Raw genomic sequence first — 20,928 nt, forward strand, 5'->3', positions numbered from 1 at the left:
CAACCACTGTCTTGATCCACCCACCACTGTCCTGGTCCACTGCTTGTCCACCCATCTCTGTCCTGGTCCACCCACCATTGTGTTGATCCACCCACCATTGTCTTGATCCACCTACCACTGTCGTGGTCCACCCACCATTGTCTTGATCCACCTACCATTGTCTTGATCCACCCACCATTGTCTTGATCCACCCACCACTGTCCTGGTCCACCTACCACTGTCCAGGTCCACCCACCATTGACTTGATCCACCCACTACTGTCCTGGTCCCCCCACCATTGTCTTGATCCACCCACCACTGTCCTGGTCCACCCACCACTGTCTTGATCCACCTACCACTGTCCTGGTCCACCCACCATTGTCTTGATCCCCCCACCACTGTCCTGGTCCACCTACCACTGTCCTGGTCCACCCACCATTGTCTTGATCCACCCACCATTGTCTTGATCCACCCACCACTGTCCTGGTCCACCCACCACTGTCTTGATCCACCTACCATTGTCTTGATCCACCCACCATTGTCTTGATCCACCCACCACTGTCCTGGTCCACCCAACATTGTCTTGATCCACCCATCCCTGTCCTGGTCCACCAACCACTGTCCTGGTCCACCAACCACTGTCCTGGTCCACTGCTTGTCCACCCACTACTGTCCTGGTCCACTGCTTGTCCACCCATCTCTGTCCTGGTCCACCCACCATTGTCTTGATCCACCTACCATTGTCTTGATCCACCCACCATTGTCTTGATCCACCCACCACTGTCCTGGTCCACCTACCACTGTCCAGGTCCACCCACCATTGTCTTGATCCCCCCACCACTGTCCTGGTCCACCTACCACTGTCCTGGTCCACCCACCACTGTCTTGATCCACCCACTACTGTCCTGGTCCCCCCACCATTGTCTTGATCCACCCACCACTGTCCTGGTCCACCCACCACTGTCTTGATCCACCTACCACTGTCCTGGTCCACCCACCATTGTCTTGATCCCCCCACCACTGTCCTGGTCCACCTACCACTGTCCTGGTCCACCCACCATTGTCTTGATCCACCCACCATTGTCTTGATCCACCCACCACTGTCCTGGTCCACCCACCACTGTCTTGATCCACCTACCATTGTCTTGATCCACCCACCATTGTCTTGATCCACCCACCACTGTCCTGGTCCACCCACCACTGTCTTGATCCACCTACCATTGTCTTGATCCACCCACCATTGTCTTGATCCACCCACCACTGTCCTGGTCCACCCACCATTGTCTTGATCCACCCACCATTGTCTTGATCCACCCACCACTGTCCTGGTCCACCCACCACTGTCTTGATCCACCCACCATTGTTTTGATCCACCCACCACTGTCCTGGTCCACCCACCATTGTCTTGATCCCCCCACCACTGTCCTGGTCCACCTACCACTGTCCTGGTCCACCCACCACTCTCTTGATCCACCCACTACTGTCCTGGTCCACCCACCATTGTCTTGATCCACCCACCACTGTCCTGGTCCACCCACCACTGTCTTGATCCACCTACCACTGTCCTGGTCCACCCACCACTGTCTTGATCCACCTACCATTGTCTTGATCCACCCACCATTGTCTTGATCCACCCACCACTGTCCTGGTCCACCCACCATTGTCTTGATCCACCCACCATTGTCTTGATCCACCCACCACTGTCCTGGTCCACCCACCACTGTCTTGATCCACCTACCATTGTCTTGATCCACCCACCATTGTCTTGATCCACCCACCACTGTCCTGGTCCACCCATCTCTGTCCTGGTCCACCCACCATTGTCTTGATCCCCCTACCACTGTCCTGGTCCACCCACCATTGTCTTGATCCACCCATCCCTGTCCTGGTCCACCCACCATTGTCTTGATCCACCCATCCCTGTCCTGGTCCACCCACCACTGTCTTGATCCACCCATCCCTGTCCTGGTCCACCCACCACTGTCTTGATCCACCCATCCCTGTCCTGGTCGACCCACTGACAACCAAAATATCTGAACCAGAAAACTGAACTAGATTTCTTCATATTATCATGTCTCTATGGAGATATGTTGTGTTTTTACCAGCTGAAGGTACGCAGCTGATCGTGGTTAATGTGTCATTGTGAATAGCAGCTTTTCTACTTAATGAAGTGTGAAGACATGTCAGAGTCCAGCAGGTGAATATTCTTCACACTGGATTGATGAAGGAAGTCACAGAAGCGCTGCGGTTTGTGACTATGACAGAAATGTCTGACTGGATCTTAATGCTGCTACAACATAATTAAGTCCAGATTGAAGCATTACAGCCTAAATCGCTTAATGCAGTTTTAACTAATCACCAGATTAATAATCTTATTAAAACATTCTGCAGGGTAAAACCAACTTCCAGAGGATAGAAAGAGACAGCGAGAGGACAGAAGCATAAAACCACCTGCTGAAAAGACAAAGAGATGTCAAACTGAGAGACAGTCATGCACATCAGCACATACAAACACACATCCGGATCATTACTTCAGTCAGGATGTGTGATGGAGTGTTTAAGTCTGTGTGAATCTGTCCATCTTAGACCTGAGACCCAACTTCAGTTGTCATGGCAATCACCACTAGCCACTGGTCAGAGGTGGTTTTCATGGCAACATGAAAACTAATTAACTGGTTTGACAGGAACTACTCTGTGTTATAAGGCCAAGAAAAGAACCTGTGGAGTTCCACAAGGCTCCATGTTGAGACCCCTGCTGATCAACATCTACAGGCTCCCACTTGCTTAAAAGAGCAGGTTATCTGCATGATAACTGGGATCCTGTGTGTTCTGGATGTATATGATGCCTAGTGGGATGTTTTGTAAGATATGATGAATCCTGATGTAAACACACACACACACACACACACACACACACACACACACACACACACACACACACACACACACACACACAGAGAGTTCAGAAATCAGACAAGAACAAATATCCCCTGATTCAGGTCTTAAAGATCTTGGACGTCATGATTGTGGAAACACCTTCAGACTGAGTCCGGAGCTCAGATTGATGTGCTGCATTCTTCCTGCAGAATCTGGACGTGAAAATGAAATATTCCTCTGGGGGAAAAGATTCTTCTGGATTGATAAATTATGTTAATCCGTGTATTCCTTACATAAAGCTGGGAACGTCCGCATATTTCACATCCATGACGTGCTCCTTAAGACCTGAGATCCAACTTCAGTTGTGACGGCAACCACCACTAGCCGTTGGTCAGAGGTGGTAACCATGGTAACATACAAACCACTGAGATGATGTCATCAGGGTAGGTGGATTATTATAACAACGAGAAAGCCGCCATGCTCCATTCATCACACTCGCATACTGCAGGACCCGAGCGGCTCGATGGCCTGGGACTCAGCTGAAAGCTCCCCACTGCTTTCCTGAGCATCGCTGCACGAACACAGCAGCGGCTAACACATCGGCTAACGCTCACCTGACTCCTGCAGCAGGTGCTCAGACAGTGGTTTCCAATCATTACTGTGACGTCCGTGCACTGAGTGAGGGAAAATCTGAATCCACTCATCACTGCACAGAGCGGCTGCAGGACTGAGCACAGAGCCGTGTGATGGGGAGCAGACCAGTATGCTAGGCAGCAGGTTAGTGGTCTGAATGGTACATGGCAGTGCAGGTTGGCTAGCATTGTTATACTGATCCACCCACCTTAATGGGGATCCTTTGGGCGTGGCGATGCCGTAGCCTTTGGAGTCCAGGTTTCCTCCCACTTTCATGGTGTCGCAGGGTTTCCTCTGTTCGATGTACTCGTTCATGGTGGACTCCAGCAGGTAGGCATACTTTCCTTTGGATTTCCTGACACGCTGCACACCTTCTGATGTTTTCTTGACGAAGACAGAGGGCTCTGCCGATTTCATGTACTGCCACATCTTGTCAAACAAGGCAATTTTAGAGCGCTACAAACAGAGACAGACACGCTGCAAATTAATTCAAACCCTTTCCATCAGGTCACCTTCCGGCTGGAATATTTTGTTTTATTTTGGATTTTTAATGTTGAATAAAGGACAATTTCATGTAAAAAAATCTGAACTGGGTCTAAAGACGACAGAAAATTTCTATTATTGTTATTATCATCTAGTTTTATCGAAGACTCTTTAATCCAGTGTGAAGTCTTAAAACTGCGTAGCACTAATAAAACATTTCATTTAAGATATACTTTCTATGCTTCATGCTGGCTCCTGTGCAGCCCCGTACCTGAGCTGGGAATAACTGATAGGTCGTTTCTACATGTGTGAATTTACCCTGAAGAATTCCTTGGTGGATCCAGAGTCCAGGGTCCCGTAAGCGATCTCTGTCTGCTTGGCGAGGTCCTCGGCGCTCTCAATGGGAGAAACCATCCTCTCCACTGTGAGGAAGGCAGCCAGGTTGGCGGTGTATGATGAGATGATGATGAGGGTAAAAAACCACCACACCCCTCCGACTATCCGACCTGACAGAGACCTGCACACCAAACACACGAGTTATCCCCGCTTCCAACACACTCGCTGAGTTTTCCGAGGCCCTCTTGGAGCCCAAACATGGGCTCATGGCTAAGAATCACGGCTGTCAACCAGATTCTTCATCAGCTGGTTATAAACCTAAAAAGGCTTAATTAGGTTTATGTAAATGCCACATACGGAGGGTTCATGGCTCCTTGTTCTGCTTACATCCAATTTCCTCCAGTCAGATAAAACATCGTGTCAAGCAGCAGTTTGATGAGTTTAGAGGAACAAATCGGTAAAATTTCCATCCAGTTTCAGAGTCCTGTCTTTCTGAAACTGCTCAGTGTGATGTGGGGAATCCTCGTTACAACATCAGCAGAACTTACAGGGATAGCAGCAAACTGTGTCGTTTAACTGTCATACCAACCTTGGGGAGATGTCACACCCTTGCCGCATGAAAGCCCCCAGAGAGAACCAAAGCGAGTTAAAGATCCCGAACTCGTTGGTGGATTCCGTTGTCAGCGGCAACGCTCCATCCTCCGGCTCCTCAAGTGTCCACTCGTAAGGACTGAACCTGGATACCTACACAGGTGGAAGATGATCACGTCAACAGAGAGATAGTTTTTTTAACTTGTTTCCTCTGCAGAAGACTGAAGATTTCAGAAATAAGAGCTGCCAGACAGCAACATCCAGAAGTCTTGGATTTTTCTGTGGTTTACATAATTTATTCAGACTTTAAATGAGCCGTGACGGGCGGATTCTGAAACGTTCACGTCTGATTCAGGCTTCAACTCGTTCAGAGAACGGTCGACTGGAATGAAGATTTACTCCACAAGGAGTTTCTGTTAAACTCTCTGAAGTGAAGAGAAGAGATTCCAGCCTGTCTCTGATGATGTGGACGTCTCCGGACTCTGAGGCATCTGGGATGGAGACTCACACTCTGGAAACCTAGACTGTGGTCAGACCACTTAGAGTTCCAGATCCAGGTGTTGTCAGCAACAAGCCCAGAAGTCTGGTTCAGGTGGTACAGGGCTTGGATCCGGGTTCTGGGACAGATCCTGATCCATTCCAGCACCCGGATCTGTCCCAGAATCCTGATCCGTTCCAGATCAGGGTGCCTGAACCGAGTCGGATCAGGGTTCTGAGACGGATCAGTTCCATAGCAATAATGTGGAAAAGTTGAAAAAGTTGTTACACGTATTACAAGTGTTATACGTGTTACATGTGTTACATGTGTTTCACGTGTTACACGTGTTTCACGTGTTACATGTGTTTCACGTGTTACATGTGTTTCACGTGTTACATGTGTTACAGGTGTTACATGTGTTTCACGTGTTACATGTGTTTCACGTGTTACATGTGTTACATGTGTTTCATGTGTTACATGTGTTTCACGTGTTACATGTGTTTCACGTGTTACATGTGTTACATGTGTTTCATGTGTTACATGTGTTTCATGTGTTACATGTGTTACACGTGTTACATGTGTTTCACGTGTTACATGTGTTACAGGTGTTACATGTGTTTCACGTGTTACATGTGTTTCATGTGTTACATGTGTTACATGTGTTTCACGTCTTACATGTGTTACATGTGTTACATGTGTTTCATGTGTTACATGTGTTACATGTGTTTCACGTCTTACATGTGTTACATGTGTTACACGTGTTACATGTGTTTCACGTGTTACATGTGTTACACGTGTTACACATGTTACAGGGACGTCATGTGCTTTCAACACGATGAAGAACCACATTCTGTTCTATAACAGCAGGCTGACTGAGGATGAGGAGGAACGAGTCCAGCTCATTAAAGGCATTCCTGTCTGAATGTTTGTCTGGAGCAGCCGTGCAGCAGCTTGACTCACCAGAAACAGCACGACACTGACTCCAATGTAGGCAAAGACGATGCACATCCAGATCTCGTAGGCCAGCGGGTCCAGGAAGGAGAAGACTCCTGGTTTGGACTTCTGTGGCTTCTTGATCATGATGGAGATTCCCAAAGACATGAAAGGCTTGGAGAAATCAATCACCTCTTCACGCACCAGAGTTATTGTCAGCGGGGCGACAGCGATGTCTGCTTTCTGTTGGAAGACAAAAACAGACTCCTGGTTGGACCTCAGCGAGGAGAAAAGTAAAGCAGAAGTAAAAGTAAAAGTTGAAGTAGAATGTAAAAGTAGACGTAGAAAGCAGAAGTAGAAGTAAAAGTTGAATGAGAAGTAGAAGTAAACATAAAAGTAGAAGTAAAAGTAGAAAGCAAAAGTAGAAGTAGAAGTAAATGCAAAAGTAGAAATAGAAAGCAGAAGTAAAAGTAGAAGTAAAAGTTGAAGGAGAAGTAGAAGTAAAAGTAAAAGTGGAAGTAAAAGTAGAAAGCAGAAGTAGAAGTAGAAGTAAAAGTAGAAGTAGAAAGCAGAAGTATAAGTATAACTATAAGTAAAAGTTGAAGGAGAAGTAGAAGTAGATATAGAAGTAAAAGTAAAAATAGAAGTAGAAGTAGAAATAGAAGTAGAAAGCAGAAGTAGAAGTAAAAGTAGAAGTAAAGGTTGAAGGAGAAGTAGAAGTAGAAATATAAGTAAAAGTAGAAATATAAGTAAAAGTAAAAGTAGAAGTAAAAGTAGAACGTAGAAATAAAAGTAGAAGTAAAAGTAGAAAAAGAAGTAAAAGTAGAAGTAGAAATAGAAGTAGAAGTGAAAGTAAAAGTAGAAGTAAAGTAAAAGTAGAACGTAGAAGTAGCAGTAGAAGTAGAAGTAAAAGTAGAAGGTAGAAGGAGAAGTAGAAGTAAAAGTAGAACATAGAAATAGAAGTAGAAGTAAAAGTATAAATAGAAGTAGAAGTAAAAGTAGAAGTAAAAGTTGAAGGAGAAGTAGAAGTAGAATGTATAAATAAAAGTAGAAGTAGAAGTAAAAGTAGAAGGTAGAAGTAAAGTTAAAGGTAAAAGTAGAAGTAAAAGTAAAAGGTAGAAGTAGAAAAAAAAGTAGAAGGTAGAAGTAGAAGTAAAGGTAGAAGTAAAAGTAAAGGTATAAGTAGAAGTAAAAGTAGAAGCAGAAGTAAAAGTAGAAGGTAGAAGTAGAAGTAGAAGTCCTTTTCAGCAGCTCTTTCCAACCCGTCTCTAAACCAGCTGAATGTTATCAGCTCCACTGCAGGCAGACGAGCCTGTTGGTGAAAACACCTTTTTCTAAATGCATCAGTAGATCCAAAAACCTGGCAGGACTTTTACTTTATTTTTACTTCTACTTCTACTTTCTACACGTCTGCAGGCAGGGCATGGAACGATGTGAATTGTAGCCTCAGTTTCCTGTTCAGAGAAACTGAAATCCACCTTTTTTCCTCGTTCTGAACGTCAGCAACATGCAGCTGTGTGATTGGTTGATCAGATGTTTTGTGTGCCAAATAAAGTGGCCGCTAAGTGGAGCTTCAGAGTTAACATTAATATTTCATTATTATCTCTTTCAACCCAGCAGAGTCGTGCGGTTTGTTAAATCTTACCCCGTACACCAGCTCTCCCACCATCCCATTCCAGATCTTGGTCTCGGCATCTCTTGCTCCGTATTTTCCATCTCCCACAATCCTCAGCTGATAGCGTATCCCACAATGCTTTGCTATTTCTGCCGCCAGATCAACACAGTAACCTGAAGTCATCAGAGACACAGAGTCATGAGGAAAACAGGGACACTGGACGAGAACAAAACCCGAAATAAAAACAGAAAAACTCAACGATCCACATGATGTGGTGAGTTGTGTTTCAGACAGACGCGACGAACCTTCGTAACGATCGTTGTCCTGGAACAGCTCAGCGTTCTTCTTCAGCATCACATAAGGAGCTTCCTGTGTACGCACAAACATTGTTATTAGTAACTATAAGACACGCTGATGTGACTTCTACTGGACCAACCTCAGCAGATCCATCACTCAGCTCGGCTAGTTAAACACACACTTCAGCCCGACATTTAGTCTTAATCTGGTTACCAGGATCGTCGTCACAATGACCGTCTTGTTCTCCATTCCCATGGTGTCATTTGGGTAAAGGTCGGACTTAGTCAGCACCATCTTGTCCACCTCGTTCCAGTATCCAATCTGAGATTACAGCAATATCATCAGCTTTTATGACCCACATGAACACCCACGCTGTGAGTGTCATCATCCTGTACCTTCACAGGTCCGCTGTTCTTCAGCTCCATGACGGTCACAGAGTAATTGATCCTCTTCCCGTACTGATCGAACTGAATGTTTCCCGTTAAGCCGTTCACGCGCACCTAAACACATTAGAATACCTTTCATCACACTGAAGGTCTCCTTACAGCAAAATACATAAGATACAGTAAACACAACAACAAACAATAAATCCAGAAAGAGTTTGGATCTGCAGACCGTACGTGGAGGTCTGGGGAGGTGAGGTCTGAAGCGCTGCCTTCCATGTCGGACATCACATCACGTCGCCAGGCAGTTCGGTTCAATCAGGACTTCATGTTTACATAAACAGATGTTTGATTCCTTACTGGTATAAACAACTCTCCTCATTTCAGACCAAGTTAGATCCAACTTTAAGACTCTGCTTGTGAATTTTCTCTCCAGCAGCAACGTTCCTCTGGACAGTCTGAGGCGTACGACATGATTTGTGATGTAGACCAGCTTGTCAGAAACACCTTCATCAACCTCTTCATCGCTGTCAGGATGACGGGACCAGTTCGTTTCAGCTAAAGATGGCCCTGGACATGCAGTAGCACCGAGATAGCTGATGTAGCTCCATCCTCCTTAAAGGTGGAGTATGTAGGATTTTCAATATTTTCAAAATAAATTATCTAAAAAAAATAACTACAATCATAATTAGATAGTTTTTTTTTAAACATGTAGGTTCCAGTCTGTCCATATTTGATGTGTTATCAAATTACAAGTTTAATTAATGACAAAGACCCTTCTTAAATGTTTGCCTACCAGTAAAAAAAGTCCTTTTTGTCATTTGTCATTAATTAAACTTGTAATTTAATAACGTATCAAATATGGACAGACTGGAACCTACATGTTCAAAAAACTATCTAATTATGATTGTAGTTATTTTATTAGTTAATTTATTTAGAAAATATTGAAAATCTTACATACTCCACCTTTAAAGCGGAAGTATATTTTACCAACTACAGCTGCAGCGCTACGTAGTCCAGATTTTAGGATCATTACCTTTATTTGGCTACAAACTGTAGAGGAATGGCAGCGACGGAGGACCTCCAGACGAAGGTCAGATAGAGGCAGATGGCTGCCTGTCCTTGAGCCGGGTTCTGCCGGAGGTTTCCTTCCTGTTAAAAGGGAGTTTTTTCCTTCCCACTGTCGCCAGTGTGCTTGCTCAGGATGGGAGATTGAGTTGGACTCAACTCAATCTGTTGGTTTCCTTATATAGGCTGTTATGAATTGGCCTTCATTATGTTTTCTTCTCTGTCTGTAAAGCGTCTTGAGATGGCATTGCTGTGATTTGACGCTATATAAATAAAGTTGAATTGAGTTGAACAGATGAGTGACGGCTAACAGAACCGTTCGAACAACAAACTGCTGTTTGCAAGTAAAAAACTTTTGAAGCGAGAGCGATGGAGGATCGCACAGATGGAGTTTATTTGACCCAATCTGAGCAGAATTTAAACGATGCTGCGTTGCAACAAGGAAAACGCGTTTTGAGGTGATAATTAAATTTTTTTTAAACTTTGAGTTAAAAGGAGAGAAAGTAGAGTTTCTGACGTTTGGAGCAACGTATCTTAAAGTCTGCAAGTCGCAGCTCTTCACACCTGAGATTCATTTGAAGCCGACTTAAATTCCTGTGTTGAGACGTAACTTCTGTACGTCTGAGGAAAACTGGGTGAGACGCTTCATGGACCAACCTAACCTGTAACTGTGTCAGACCTGTATGGATATAAAGATGTCCTTTCAGTCAGTGAGGATTTCATCTTTCAACACCTTTTGAACTTTGAATACTGTTTCGAGGCGAAAGCTAAAGTCATAATACACTACAGCTGATTGAGACGTTTGTGGTTAAAGTTGAAGCTGTGGGCGGAGTTAGAAAGTCCTGATGAAGCCACAGGAATACGATAAAACTACCAACCTGTATGTTTCTGCTTCTCTTCTGGGTATTAAGAGACTATCTGTAAAAGCTGTTTGTTCTGACCTGATGATTTCCAGCCTCTGTCTGATATTACCGCTGGAGGAGGAGGAGGGAAAAGGCGTCAACGCCGCTTCCTGTCCACAATGCATGAAGGATTCCAGGCAACCATGTTAAAAAGAAAGTCTCAGGTCCTTTAAACTTCTACGCACGACGAGCTGATAAAACTGTAAAAGTCAGTTCTACAACACGTCCCAAATGACACTGTGACATTATTTTACAGAAACTCCAGGTTTTTAAGTCCAGCAGCTGATTCAGCAGCTTCAGCACTACGAGATTCAGCTGCTGGGCTACTGGACCGTCTACGTTCCGACCCGATGTTCTGGTGGAAACAAGCGGCTGAAGGGAGCTTGTTTGGAAGGCGGTCCATTTCTGTTGGACACAGAAGACAGCTATGCAGATGGACACACATCTTCGTTGGTTACGTAAATGATTTGGTCTGGTTTCAAGCAGCTTAGCTGACTCAGCTAATAGTGGACGAACTGACCTAACAACCACGGCAACATGGAAGTACGAAGACGACACGACGACGTTTGAAACGAACGTCTATATTTACGTAGCAGAATTGGAGCTTTAAGGTCGGGATATACTTGCTTGTGCAACGTTCAGCTCCGTCTGTTTATACTTTCTGCAAACAACGTTAGTACACTGCCGCCAAAAGGTGCAGTACCGGGGTTCACCACTAGGGGGCAGAACACGGCAGTAAGACTCTGAAGTAGTGAAATCTGCCAGCAACGTCTTTTCATGGCATTTCCGTAAATCTGTTGCTAGGTAGGGACGAGTGTTTGTCGCTGAGCAACAAGGAGGAATAATAATAAAAACGTTGGTAGCTGCGAATGAGGTCCAAGAGGTGCTTTTTCAAAACTATCGCCATCTTGTTTACCTCCAATCTCGGGTTCATGCTTGACCAGGCTGACAACACGCTGCAACACACATCCTGACTTTCTGCACAGTGAAAGTCTTTCACGTGACGCTGAGTGTTCATCACAAAGCAGCTGTTCCTCTTCCTCATGGTTACCTGTTTGAGGGCTCGTTCAATCTCCACCCCCTGCGCCCACGGCACTGCTGGATTGGCCAGACAGTCCCCACTGTTGCCACGGCGACTCATGTCTATCCTCTGTTTGTGCAGGAAGCGGAAGGCCTCCGTCATCACATTGACGGCATCGTAGGTGAGCGCTGACGTGTACTGCAGGACAGAGAAACAAGGAAAACGATCACTTCCAGATCCGTGCAGCCAGGAGCTCCAGGAGGCGAACGGTGGGAAAACAGCCGGGAATTACTCTGTCAGCTCTAACATCTATCCCTATGGAGCTTCTTGCTCTGTGGTTCCTATCCTCATCTTCTAACAAACAACTGACAGCGAGTGCAACTAGCTGTTTCTGCTCATTAGAAGCTGGTTCAGCTGCAGGTAATCAGACACTCTTCAAGGTTCGGTTCTTACTCGGATTCGTGAATCAGCTCCTGGATACTCCTTCTCCTCCAAGGCCTCCCATCGTTGGTCAAATTTCGACACCACAGGATCGTCAAAATCAACGATTTGAAAGCCAGACACGTTTGCTCCTCCATACTGGATTTTTGAGAGGTCGCCGTCCACAAAACCCTGGAACAAAAAATTCTTTTGCTTTTCATTTCCTGTCAGGAGTTTCCTCATCGGAAAGCCATTCTTTCTTTAACATGGAAGTTACAGTTTCGCCAAGATTTCTGGATCGATCGGTTGGTTTTAGCAATGCTGACTGAAGCTCAGGGCTCTTCTGTCTTTCAACACAGTAATTTATGTCTTAGTTTTCTTCTGACACTTACACATAGTGACTTGACTGGAGAACCTAAGGTCTGCATGGGACCAGAGTCCTCTAATGAAACAGTAATATAGATCAGCGGCTCATCAGCAGAATCAGATATTTGGTTTGTTTCCATGATTTAAACAAATGGAAGAATGTAAATGCAGAATAGCTGGACGTCCAAAATGGAGCCTTGGAAAGCTCCACACGTCATGTTTGTGTATATCTATACTGTCTATACTGTCCATAATGTCTATACTGTCTATACTGTCCATAATGTCTATACTGTCCATAATGTCTATACTGTCTATACTGTCCATAATGTCTATACTGTCTATACTGTCCATAATGTCTATACTGTCTATACTGTCCATAATGTCCATAATGTCTATACTGTCTATACTGTCCATAATGTCTATACTGTCTATAATATCTATACTGTCTATACTGTCCATAATGTCTATACTGTCTATAACGTCTATACTGTCCATAATGTCTATACTGTCTATAATGTCTATAATGTCTATACCGTCTATACTGTCCATAATGTCTATACTGTCTATAATGTCTATACTGTCTATACTGTCCATAATGTCTATACTGTCCATAATGTCTATACTGTCTATAATGTCTATACTGTCTATACTGTCCATAATGTCTATACTGTCTATACTGTCTATAATGTCTATACTGTCTATAATGTCTATACTGTCCATAATGTCTATACTGTCCATAATGTCTATACCGTCTATAATGTCTATACTGTCTATAATGTCTATACTGTCTATAATGTCTATAATGTCTATACTGTCCATAATGTCTATACTGTCTATAATGTCTTTACTGTCTATACTGTCCATAATGTCTATACTGTCTATAATGTCTATACTGTCCATAATGTCTATACTGTCTATACTGTCTATACTGTCCATAATGTCTATACTGTCCATAATGTCTATACTGTCCATAATGTCTATAATGTCTATACTGTCTATAATGTCTATACTGTCCATAATGTCTATACTGTCTATACTGTCTATAATGTCTATACTGTCCATAATGTCTATAACGTCTATACTGTCCATAATGTCTATACTGTCTATACTGTCTATACTGTTCATAATGTCTATACTGTCTATAATGTCTATACTGTCTATACTGTCTATAATGTCTATACTGTCTATAATGTCTATACTGTCCATAATGTCTATACTGTCTATAATGTCTATAATGTCTATACTGTCTATACTGTCTATAATGTCTATACTGTCCATAATGTCTATACTGTCTATAATGTCTATACTGTCTATACTGTCTATAATGTCTATAATGTCTATACCGTCTATACTGTCCATAATGTCTATAATGTCTATGCTGTTGGGGCGTCTTTGGGTTGGACACTCGGAGCACATTCCCAACATGTTGGGTGTGCGCTTGGAGCGTGCTCAGAGAGCACATTAGATGGGTGAACCTGGAATAATAAACTTTCTGATACAGAAATCACAAAAGACGTGTTTGGCAGCCAAAGGAAGTCTGTAAAATATCCAATGTTTCATCAGAACTTTCACGTTTGGACTCACCAAGTTTGCAATGATGTAGTGGTATCCCTTCACGTGCCTGCCAATGGTGATGACCTGGACGGAGAACACAGTTAAATATTTCTTCTGAAGCAACCGCTCAGCTCTTCGTTTTCTCTTCTGACCCGACCAACCTGCTCCATGATGTCTTTGACTTTGTCTTGCTCACAGTCCAGGATGATGCGTCGCTCCTTCCGGATCTCCAGGTCCTGAAAGTACATGAGCGGGTCTCAGACATCGGAATATTTCAGACCACCAGAACCACCACAGACCAGGACCCAGACAGACTGAGCTGGACCACCAGAACCACCACAGACCAGGACCCAGACAGACTGAGCTGGACCACCAGAACCACCACAGACCAGGACCCAGACAGACTGAGCTGGACCACCAGAACCACCACAGACCAGGACCCAGACAGACTGAGCTGGACCACCAGAACCACCACAGACCAGGACCCAGACAGACTGAGCTGGACCAGATATGCAATGACTTCTGTTTTCCATCGTCGTCTCTGTGACTACATGAGCTGTTGGGTCCTCAACGAGGAGCCCATCTCAGTGAAAATGACTTGTTAATAATAACCAGCTATCTGAAACTGAAGTAGTAGGCGGTCACACGGCCGCCGCTAAAACCTGATTGGCCCCTCCAGGAGCCAACTCAAGAACAGACAATAAAATACATTTAGTATAAACTAACTTTGACCTGAGTAAACGTCAGATGCCCACGCGGAAGTGAATGCAGCATTAATGAATGGAAATCTACTGTATGATATTCTACATGGAGACCTCCATGTTCTCCATCATCTTCACGTGAATAAGTCAGAGAAACAAAGATCAGAGCTACATAATCATGTTGAATGAAAAGATCTCATCTGGCAGTGTGAAGTGACACCAAGCTGATCCAAAACGCTGCAGGAGGTTCTGATGGGATCTTGTTCCTCCAGTCCTATCGTCTTCATCGGCTCCTTGTTAAAAACAATCTAAAGTTATTCTCCTCACGTTTAAAACTGACAAAGATCCACTGGACCTGAGAGACCTCCGAGTTCCCCATTTTCCCACAACAGAAGTGCCGATTAACTGCAGGTCCACAAAGGTTCGATATCACAACCTTCAGTTATTGGACCCCTCTCCGTGGAGCCGGACCCCGGTCTGGTTCCAGGGAGCGGAACCCTTCGGACCCCGCTCCGTGGAGCCGGACCCCGGTCTGGTTCCAGGGAGCGGAACCTTTCGGACCCCGCTCCGTGGAGCCGGACCCAGACTGTTTTCCAGACTGATGGATAAATAAAAGGATTTCTTTACACAATGAAGACGTGAACCCTGCAGAGGCTGACCATCCTTCTGCACAGGATGCTCTGTTTCCTGTAGGCGGCGCTGTGTCAGACATCAGTACCTGAAACAGGGAGCGGTAAGCTTCATCCTTTCTTTCATCCTTCAGGTTTCCAACGTTTATTGCTGTTACGACCCATTTTTTCTCTGCTGCAGTGTCCAGTATTACCTGCAGAGTGGAAAGACCTACACGCACAACAGGTTAACCGTTTATTCTTCCACCTTTCACAGAGAAAACAAGCCACAAACAAAGAGAGAAGCGTGTTACCTCTGTCGCTGTCGTACAGATAGGCGAACTTTTCCCACTTGTAGTACTCCACTAATGAGACCAGCGGCCCCTTGATGTCCGGCCTCATTTGCAGAACAAACTGATTTGTTCCTTCTGCCGGGAAAGATGGAGTAATGAAGGAGACGTGAAGCGTCTCGCAAAATGATGTAATGGTGTTGACCGACTTCTTGTCATAGAAGCCAAAAATAGCGTAGACGCCCCGAGAGAACTGGGAACAAACTGGGAAGAAAAGAAAGAGAGAGTGATAAGTGTTATAAGAGGATATCAGCTGCAGGAGGAGAGTCTGTTCGGTCCTAACAGGGAAACACTGCTGGTCAAAACAAGTCGCGCAGGCTAATGTTACGCCAGATCTTCATCCAGCATCACTAGCTATGTTTCCATTGCCCCAAAAACTGCTCAAAACCTAAATATCACACTGAAAACCTGCAAATGGAAACACAGACATTAAAAACCTCTTTAATACGCTCTACTGAGGAGGTCTTTCAGACATGTCCATGGAGAAGTGACGGAAGTCAGAAGTGGATGTGACGTAAGTGGTCACGTGACCAGTTCATTTCAGGTAAAGGTGGAAGTGTGTATGGATGGAAGACGAGACATAAAGAAATATTAAACCTTCATCCTTGATGCCAACAACAGCAAAATGCAGAATTTCACAAGGAATTAGGAAGAGGAGTCATGTAGCAGGCTAGCAGGCTATTAGGATAGCAGGCTACTGGCTAGCAGGCCACCAGGCTAGCAGGCTACTGGCTAGCAGGCCACCAGGCTAGCAGGCTACCTGGCCATTTAGGCCACCAGGCTAGCAGGCTACCTGGCTAGCAGGGTACTGGCTAGCAGGGTACCTGTGTAGCAGGCTACCAGGCTAGCAGGCTACCTGGCTAGCAGGCTACTGGCTGGCAGGGTACCTGTGTAGCAAGCTACCAGCCTAGCAGGCCACTAGGCTAGTGGGCGACCTGGCTAGCAGGCTACCGGCTAGCAGGCCAGCAGGCATAAGCTGCAATACTCGTGAACTCCCCGCAGACAAGATTTTTTGAAAATTACTGCTGATGCGCTAACACCAATCAATGGACAAACCTACAAATGAACATTTTGGAAAAATAAGTTTTATTCCCATGTTGCATCAGTTTTTCTCCAAGATCTTGTATCGTTGGTGGGATGGATGAAGCTTCTCCAGCACATCCCAAAGATTCTTCATAGTGTTCAAGTCAGGACTTTAGGAAGTCTTGTTCCTGTTCCCTGAAGCACTCTTTCACAAGCTGAGCCCAACAATCTGGTTTTGTCATGCTGAAATATGGTTGTGCCGTCAGGATAATGGAAAAACTGCTCAGTATACTGAAGACATGGACCTGGTTCTGGACCTGGACATGGACCTGGACCTGACCACCTTCAGGAACCTCAAAGACTGACCCCACAGGCGTGATGTCTGCATCACTTCAACCGCCTCTCTTCGTACCCCGATGTTTCCATCACTATGGACTCAACAGACCACATGATGGATCTGGAACAGGGTCAATCTGGACTCATCAGACCACATGATGGATCTGGAACAGGGTCAGTCTGGACTCATCAGACCACATGATGGATCTGGAACACTGTAATTCTGGACTTCTAAGACCACATTGTGGATCTGGAACAGGGTCATCTGGACTTGATGGATCTGGAACAGGATAAATCTGGACTTGATGGATGTGGAGCACGGTAATTCTGGACTAGATGGATCTGGAACGGGGTAAATCTGGATTTGATGGATCTGGAACAGGATAAGTCTGGACTTGATGGATGTGGAGCACGGTAATTCTGGACTTGATGGATCTGGAACAGGATAAATCTGGACTTGATGGATCTGGAACAGGATAAATCTGGACTTGATGGAGCTGGAACAGGATAAATCTGGACTTGATGGATCTGGAACAGGATAAATCTGGACTTGATGGATCTGGAACAGGATAAATCTGGACTTGATGGATCTGGAACAGGATAAATCTGGACTTGATGGATCTGGAACAGGATAAATCAGGACTTGATGGATCTGGAACAGGATAAATCTGGACTTGATGGATCTGGAACAGGATAAATCAGGACTTGATGGATCTGGAACAGGATAAATCTGGACTTGATGGATCTGGAACAGGATAAATCAGGACTTGATGGATCTGGAACAGGATAAATCTGGACTTGATGGATCTGGAACAGGATAAATCAGGACTTGATGGATCTGGAACAGGATAAATCAGGATTTGATGGATCTGGAACAGGATAAATCTGGACTTGATGGATCTGGAACAGGATAAATCAGGACTTGATGGATCTGGAACAGGATAAATCTGGACTTGATGGATCTGAAACAGGATAAATCTGGACTAGATGGAGCTGGAACAGGATAAATCTGGACTTGATGGATCTGGAACAGGATAAATCTGGACTTGATGGAGCTGGAACAGGATAAATCAGGACTTGATGGATCTGGAACAGGATAAATCAGGATTTGATGGATCTGGAACAGGATAAATCTGGACTTGATGGATCTGGAACAGGATAAATCAGGACTTGATGGATCTGGAACAGGATAAATCTGGACTTGATGGATCTGAAACAGGATAAATCTGGACTTGATGGAGCTGGAACAGGATAAATCTGGACTTGATGGATCTGGAACAGGATAAATCTGGACTTGATGGATCTGGAACAGGATAAATCAGGACTTGATGGATCTGGAACAGGATAAATCAGGACTTGATGGATCTGGAACAGGATAAATCAGGACTTGATGGATCTGGAACAGGATAAATCTGGACTTGATGGATCTGGAACAGGATAAATCTGGACTTGATGGATCTGGAACAGGATAAATCTGGACTTGATGGATCTGGAACAGGATAAATCTGGACTTGATGGATCTGGAACAGGATAAATCAGGACTTGATGGATCTGGAACAGGATAAATCTGGACTTGATGGATCTGGAACAGGATAAATCTGGACTTGATGGATCTGGAACAGGATAAATCTGGACTTGATGGATCTGGAACAGGATAAATCTGGACTTGATGGATCTGGAACAGGATAAATCTGGACTTGATGGATCTGGAACAGGATAAATCAGGACTTGATGGATCTGGAACAGGATAAATCTGGACTTGATGGATCTGAAACAGGATAAATCAGGACTTGATGGATCTGGAACAGGATAAATCAGGACTTGATGGATCTGGAACAGGATAAATCAGGATTTGATGGATCTGGAACAGGATAAATCTGGACTTGATGGATCTGGAACAGGATAAATCAGGACTTGATGGATCTGGAACAGGATAAATCTGGATTTGATGGATCTGGAACAGGATAAATCTGGACTTGATGGATCTGGAACAGGATAAATCAGGACTTGATGGATCTGGAACAGGATAAATCTGGACTTGATGGATCTGAAACAGGATAAATCTGGACTTGATGGAGCTGGAACAGGATAAATCTGGACTTGATGGATCTGGAACAGGATAAATCTGGACTTGATGGATCTGGAACAGGATAAATCAGGACTTGATGGATCTGGAACAGGATAAATCAGGACTTGATGGATCTGGAACAGGATAAATCAGGACTTGATGGATCTGGAACAGGATAAATCTGGACTTGATGGATCTGGAACAGGATAAATCTGGACTTGATGGATCTGGAACAGGATAAATCTGGACTTGATGGATCTGGAACAGGATAAATCAGGACTTGATGGATCTGGAACAGGATAAATCTGGACTTGATGGATCTGGAACAGGATAAATCTGGACTTGATGGATCTGGAACAGGATAAATCTGGACTTGATGGATCTGGAACAGGATAAATCTGGACTTGATGGATCTGGAACAGGATAAATCTGGACTTGATGGATCTGGAACAGGATTAAAAGATAAAACCAGAATTAATGAAAGGTTTTGTTGCTGAGGGAAATAAACGTGTTACAATCACACATCCAGCCTGAACAAACAGCAACGTTTCCAAACTTTCCTCAAGCGGAGAGTCAGAATCAGCAGATTTTACCGGAAACCTGCATGGCTGCTCTTCACCAGGTAACGAGACGAATCTGCTGCCTGCTGCTATATTTAGCTGTCCCACTTCAGCGACCTTCTTCTTCTTCATGTTAAACATTCACTGTTTCTGCATTTAATGGTACATTTTTCTTACATTATTGTAAAAATGAGTCGTGTTGAAATGAAAAAACCTCCATCAGGTCAGGTCAGGACAGAAACTGAAGTCATCTAACGGCATTTAGGCTGAGTTGAATCAGTCGCCTCCTGCAGCTCAGGATTCAGGACGCGACCAAACTCTCGATTCCACACAATCTGCTGCTTTTCTGCAACCAACATGGCTGGAACTGATGTGTCTGTAGAGCTCTGAGACGACTCTGCAGTGAAGCGGCGCTTTCAAATAAAGATGAACTGAAAAGTGCAGAATTTTCTGAACTTTGAGGAGTTTAACAAGAAGGTGAAATAACTGGGCTACTTTACCTGCATGAGGATAAAAGCATGAAACATGCAATTATTATCACTAATAAGCCCATTAACAGCTTCAGTATGATGCAGCTTTGGATCAACTATAAGATTATTTATTGTTACTTTCAGTATTAGAATAAAATTTTAATTCAAGCTGCACTGAACCAACTTCCTGTTCCTGAATTCATAAAAGGAAATAATTCACCAGTGACCCTGAAAATACTTGAAAATGAAGAAAAACAACTTTTATAACTGAAATTCTGAACATATGATGAAAAGAAAAACTGTTAAACCATATCATGATGTGCGGTATCGCTGCAGTATCAATGTAGTATCTGCGGTATCGCTGCAGTATCTGCGGTATCGCTGCAGTATCTGCGGTATCGCTGCAGTATCTGCAGTATCACTGCGGTATCGCTGCAGTATCTGCGGTATCGCTGCAGTATCTGCAGTATCACTGCGGTATCGCTGCAGTATCTGTGGTATTGCTGCAGTATCTGCGGTATCGCTGCAGTATCTGCAGTATCACTGCGGTATCGCTGCAGTATCTGTGGTATCGCTGCAGTATCTGCAGTATCACTGCGGTATCGTTGCAGTATCTGCAGTATCACTGCAGTATCGCTGCAGTATCTGCAGTATCGCTGCAGTATCTGTGGTATTGAAGCAGTATCTGCGGTATCACTGCAGTATCACTGCGGTATCGCTGCAGTATCTGTGGTATCGCTGCAGTATCGCTGCGGTATCGCTGCAGTATCACTGCGGTATCGCTGCAGTATCTGTGGTATCGCTGCAGTATCTGTGGTATTGAAGCAGTATCTGTGGTATCGCTGCAGTATCTGTGGTATCACTGCGGTATCGCTG

General features: G+C 44.5%; 1 protein-coding gene across 3 annotated transcripts in view; it reads right to left on the minus strand.

Moving 5' to 3' along the window:
* LOC306754330 (glutamate receptor 2-like) overlaps positions 1-20,928 on the minus strand; it is a gene marked incomplete at both ends in the record, with an annotated part of 173,068 nt that overhangs the window by 135,125 nt on the left and 17,015 nt on the right. For all 3 annotated transcript variants that reach the window (XM_079238306.1, XM_079238307.1, XM_079238305.1), the window contains 14 exons: positions 3,698-3,945; positions 4,291-4,489; positions 4,898-5,052; positions 6,338-6,553; positions 7,956-8,098; positions 8,231-8,294; positions 8,436-8,543; positions 8,618-8,722; positions 11,627-11,794; positions 12,050-12,208; positions 13,967-14,020; positions 14,098-14,172; positions 15,356-15,477; positions 15,560-15,799. In XM_079238306.1, coding sequence (XP_079094432.1) covers positions 3,698-3,945; positions 4,291-4,489; positions 4,898-5,052; positions 6,338-6,553; positions 7,956-8,098; positions 8,231-8,294; positions 8,436-8,543; positions 8,618-8,722; positions 11,627-11,794; positions 12,050-12,208; positions 13,967-14,020; positions 14,098-14,172; positions 15,356-15,477; positions 15,560-15,799 — 2,056 coding nt within the window. The remainder of the gene's footprint in view (positions 1-3,697; positions 3,946-4,290; positions 4,490-4,897; positions 5,053-6,337; positions 6,554-7,955; positions 8,099-8,230; positions 8,295-8,435; positions 8,544-8,617; positions 8,723-11,626; positions 11,795-12,049; positions 12,209-13,966; positions 14,021-14,097; positions 14,173-15,355; positions 15,478-15,559; positions 15,800-20,928) is intronic.

The sequence above is a fragment of the Telmatherina bonti genome (assembly GCF_933228915.1).
Source record: "Telmatherina bonti genome assembly, chromosome: 3".
NCBI lineage: Eukaryota > Metazoa > Chordata > Actinopteri > Atheriniformes > Telmatherinidae > Telmatherina > Telmatherina bonti.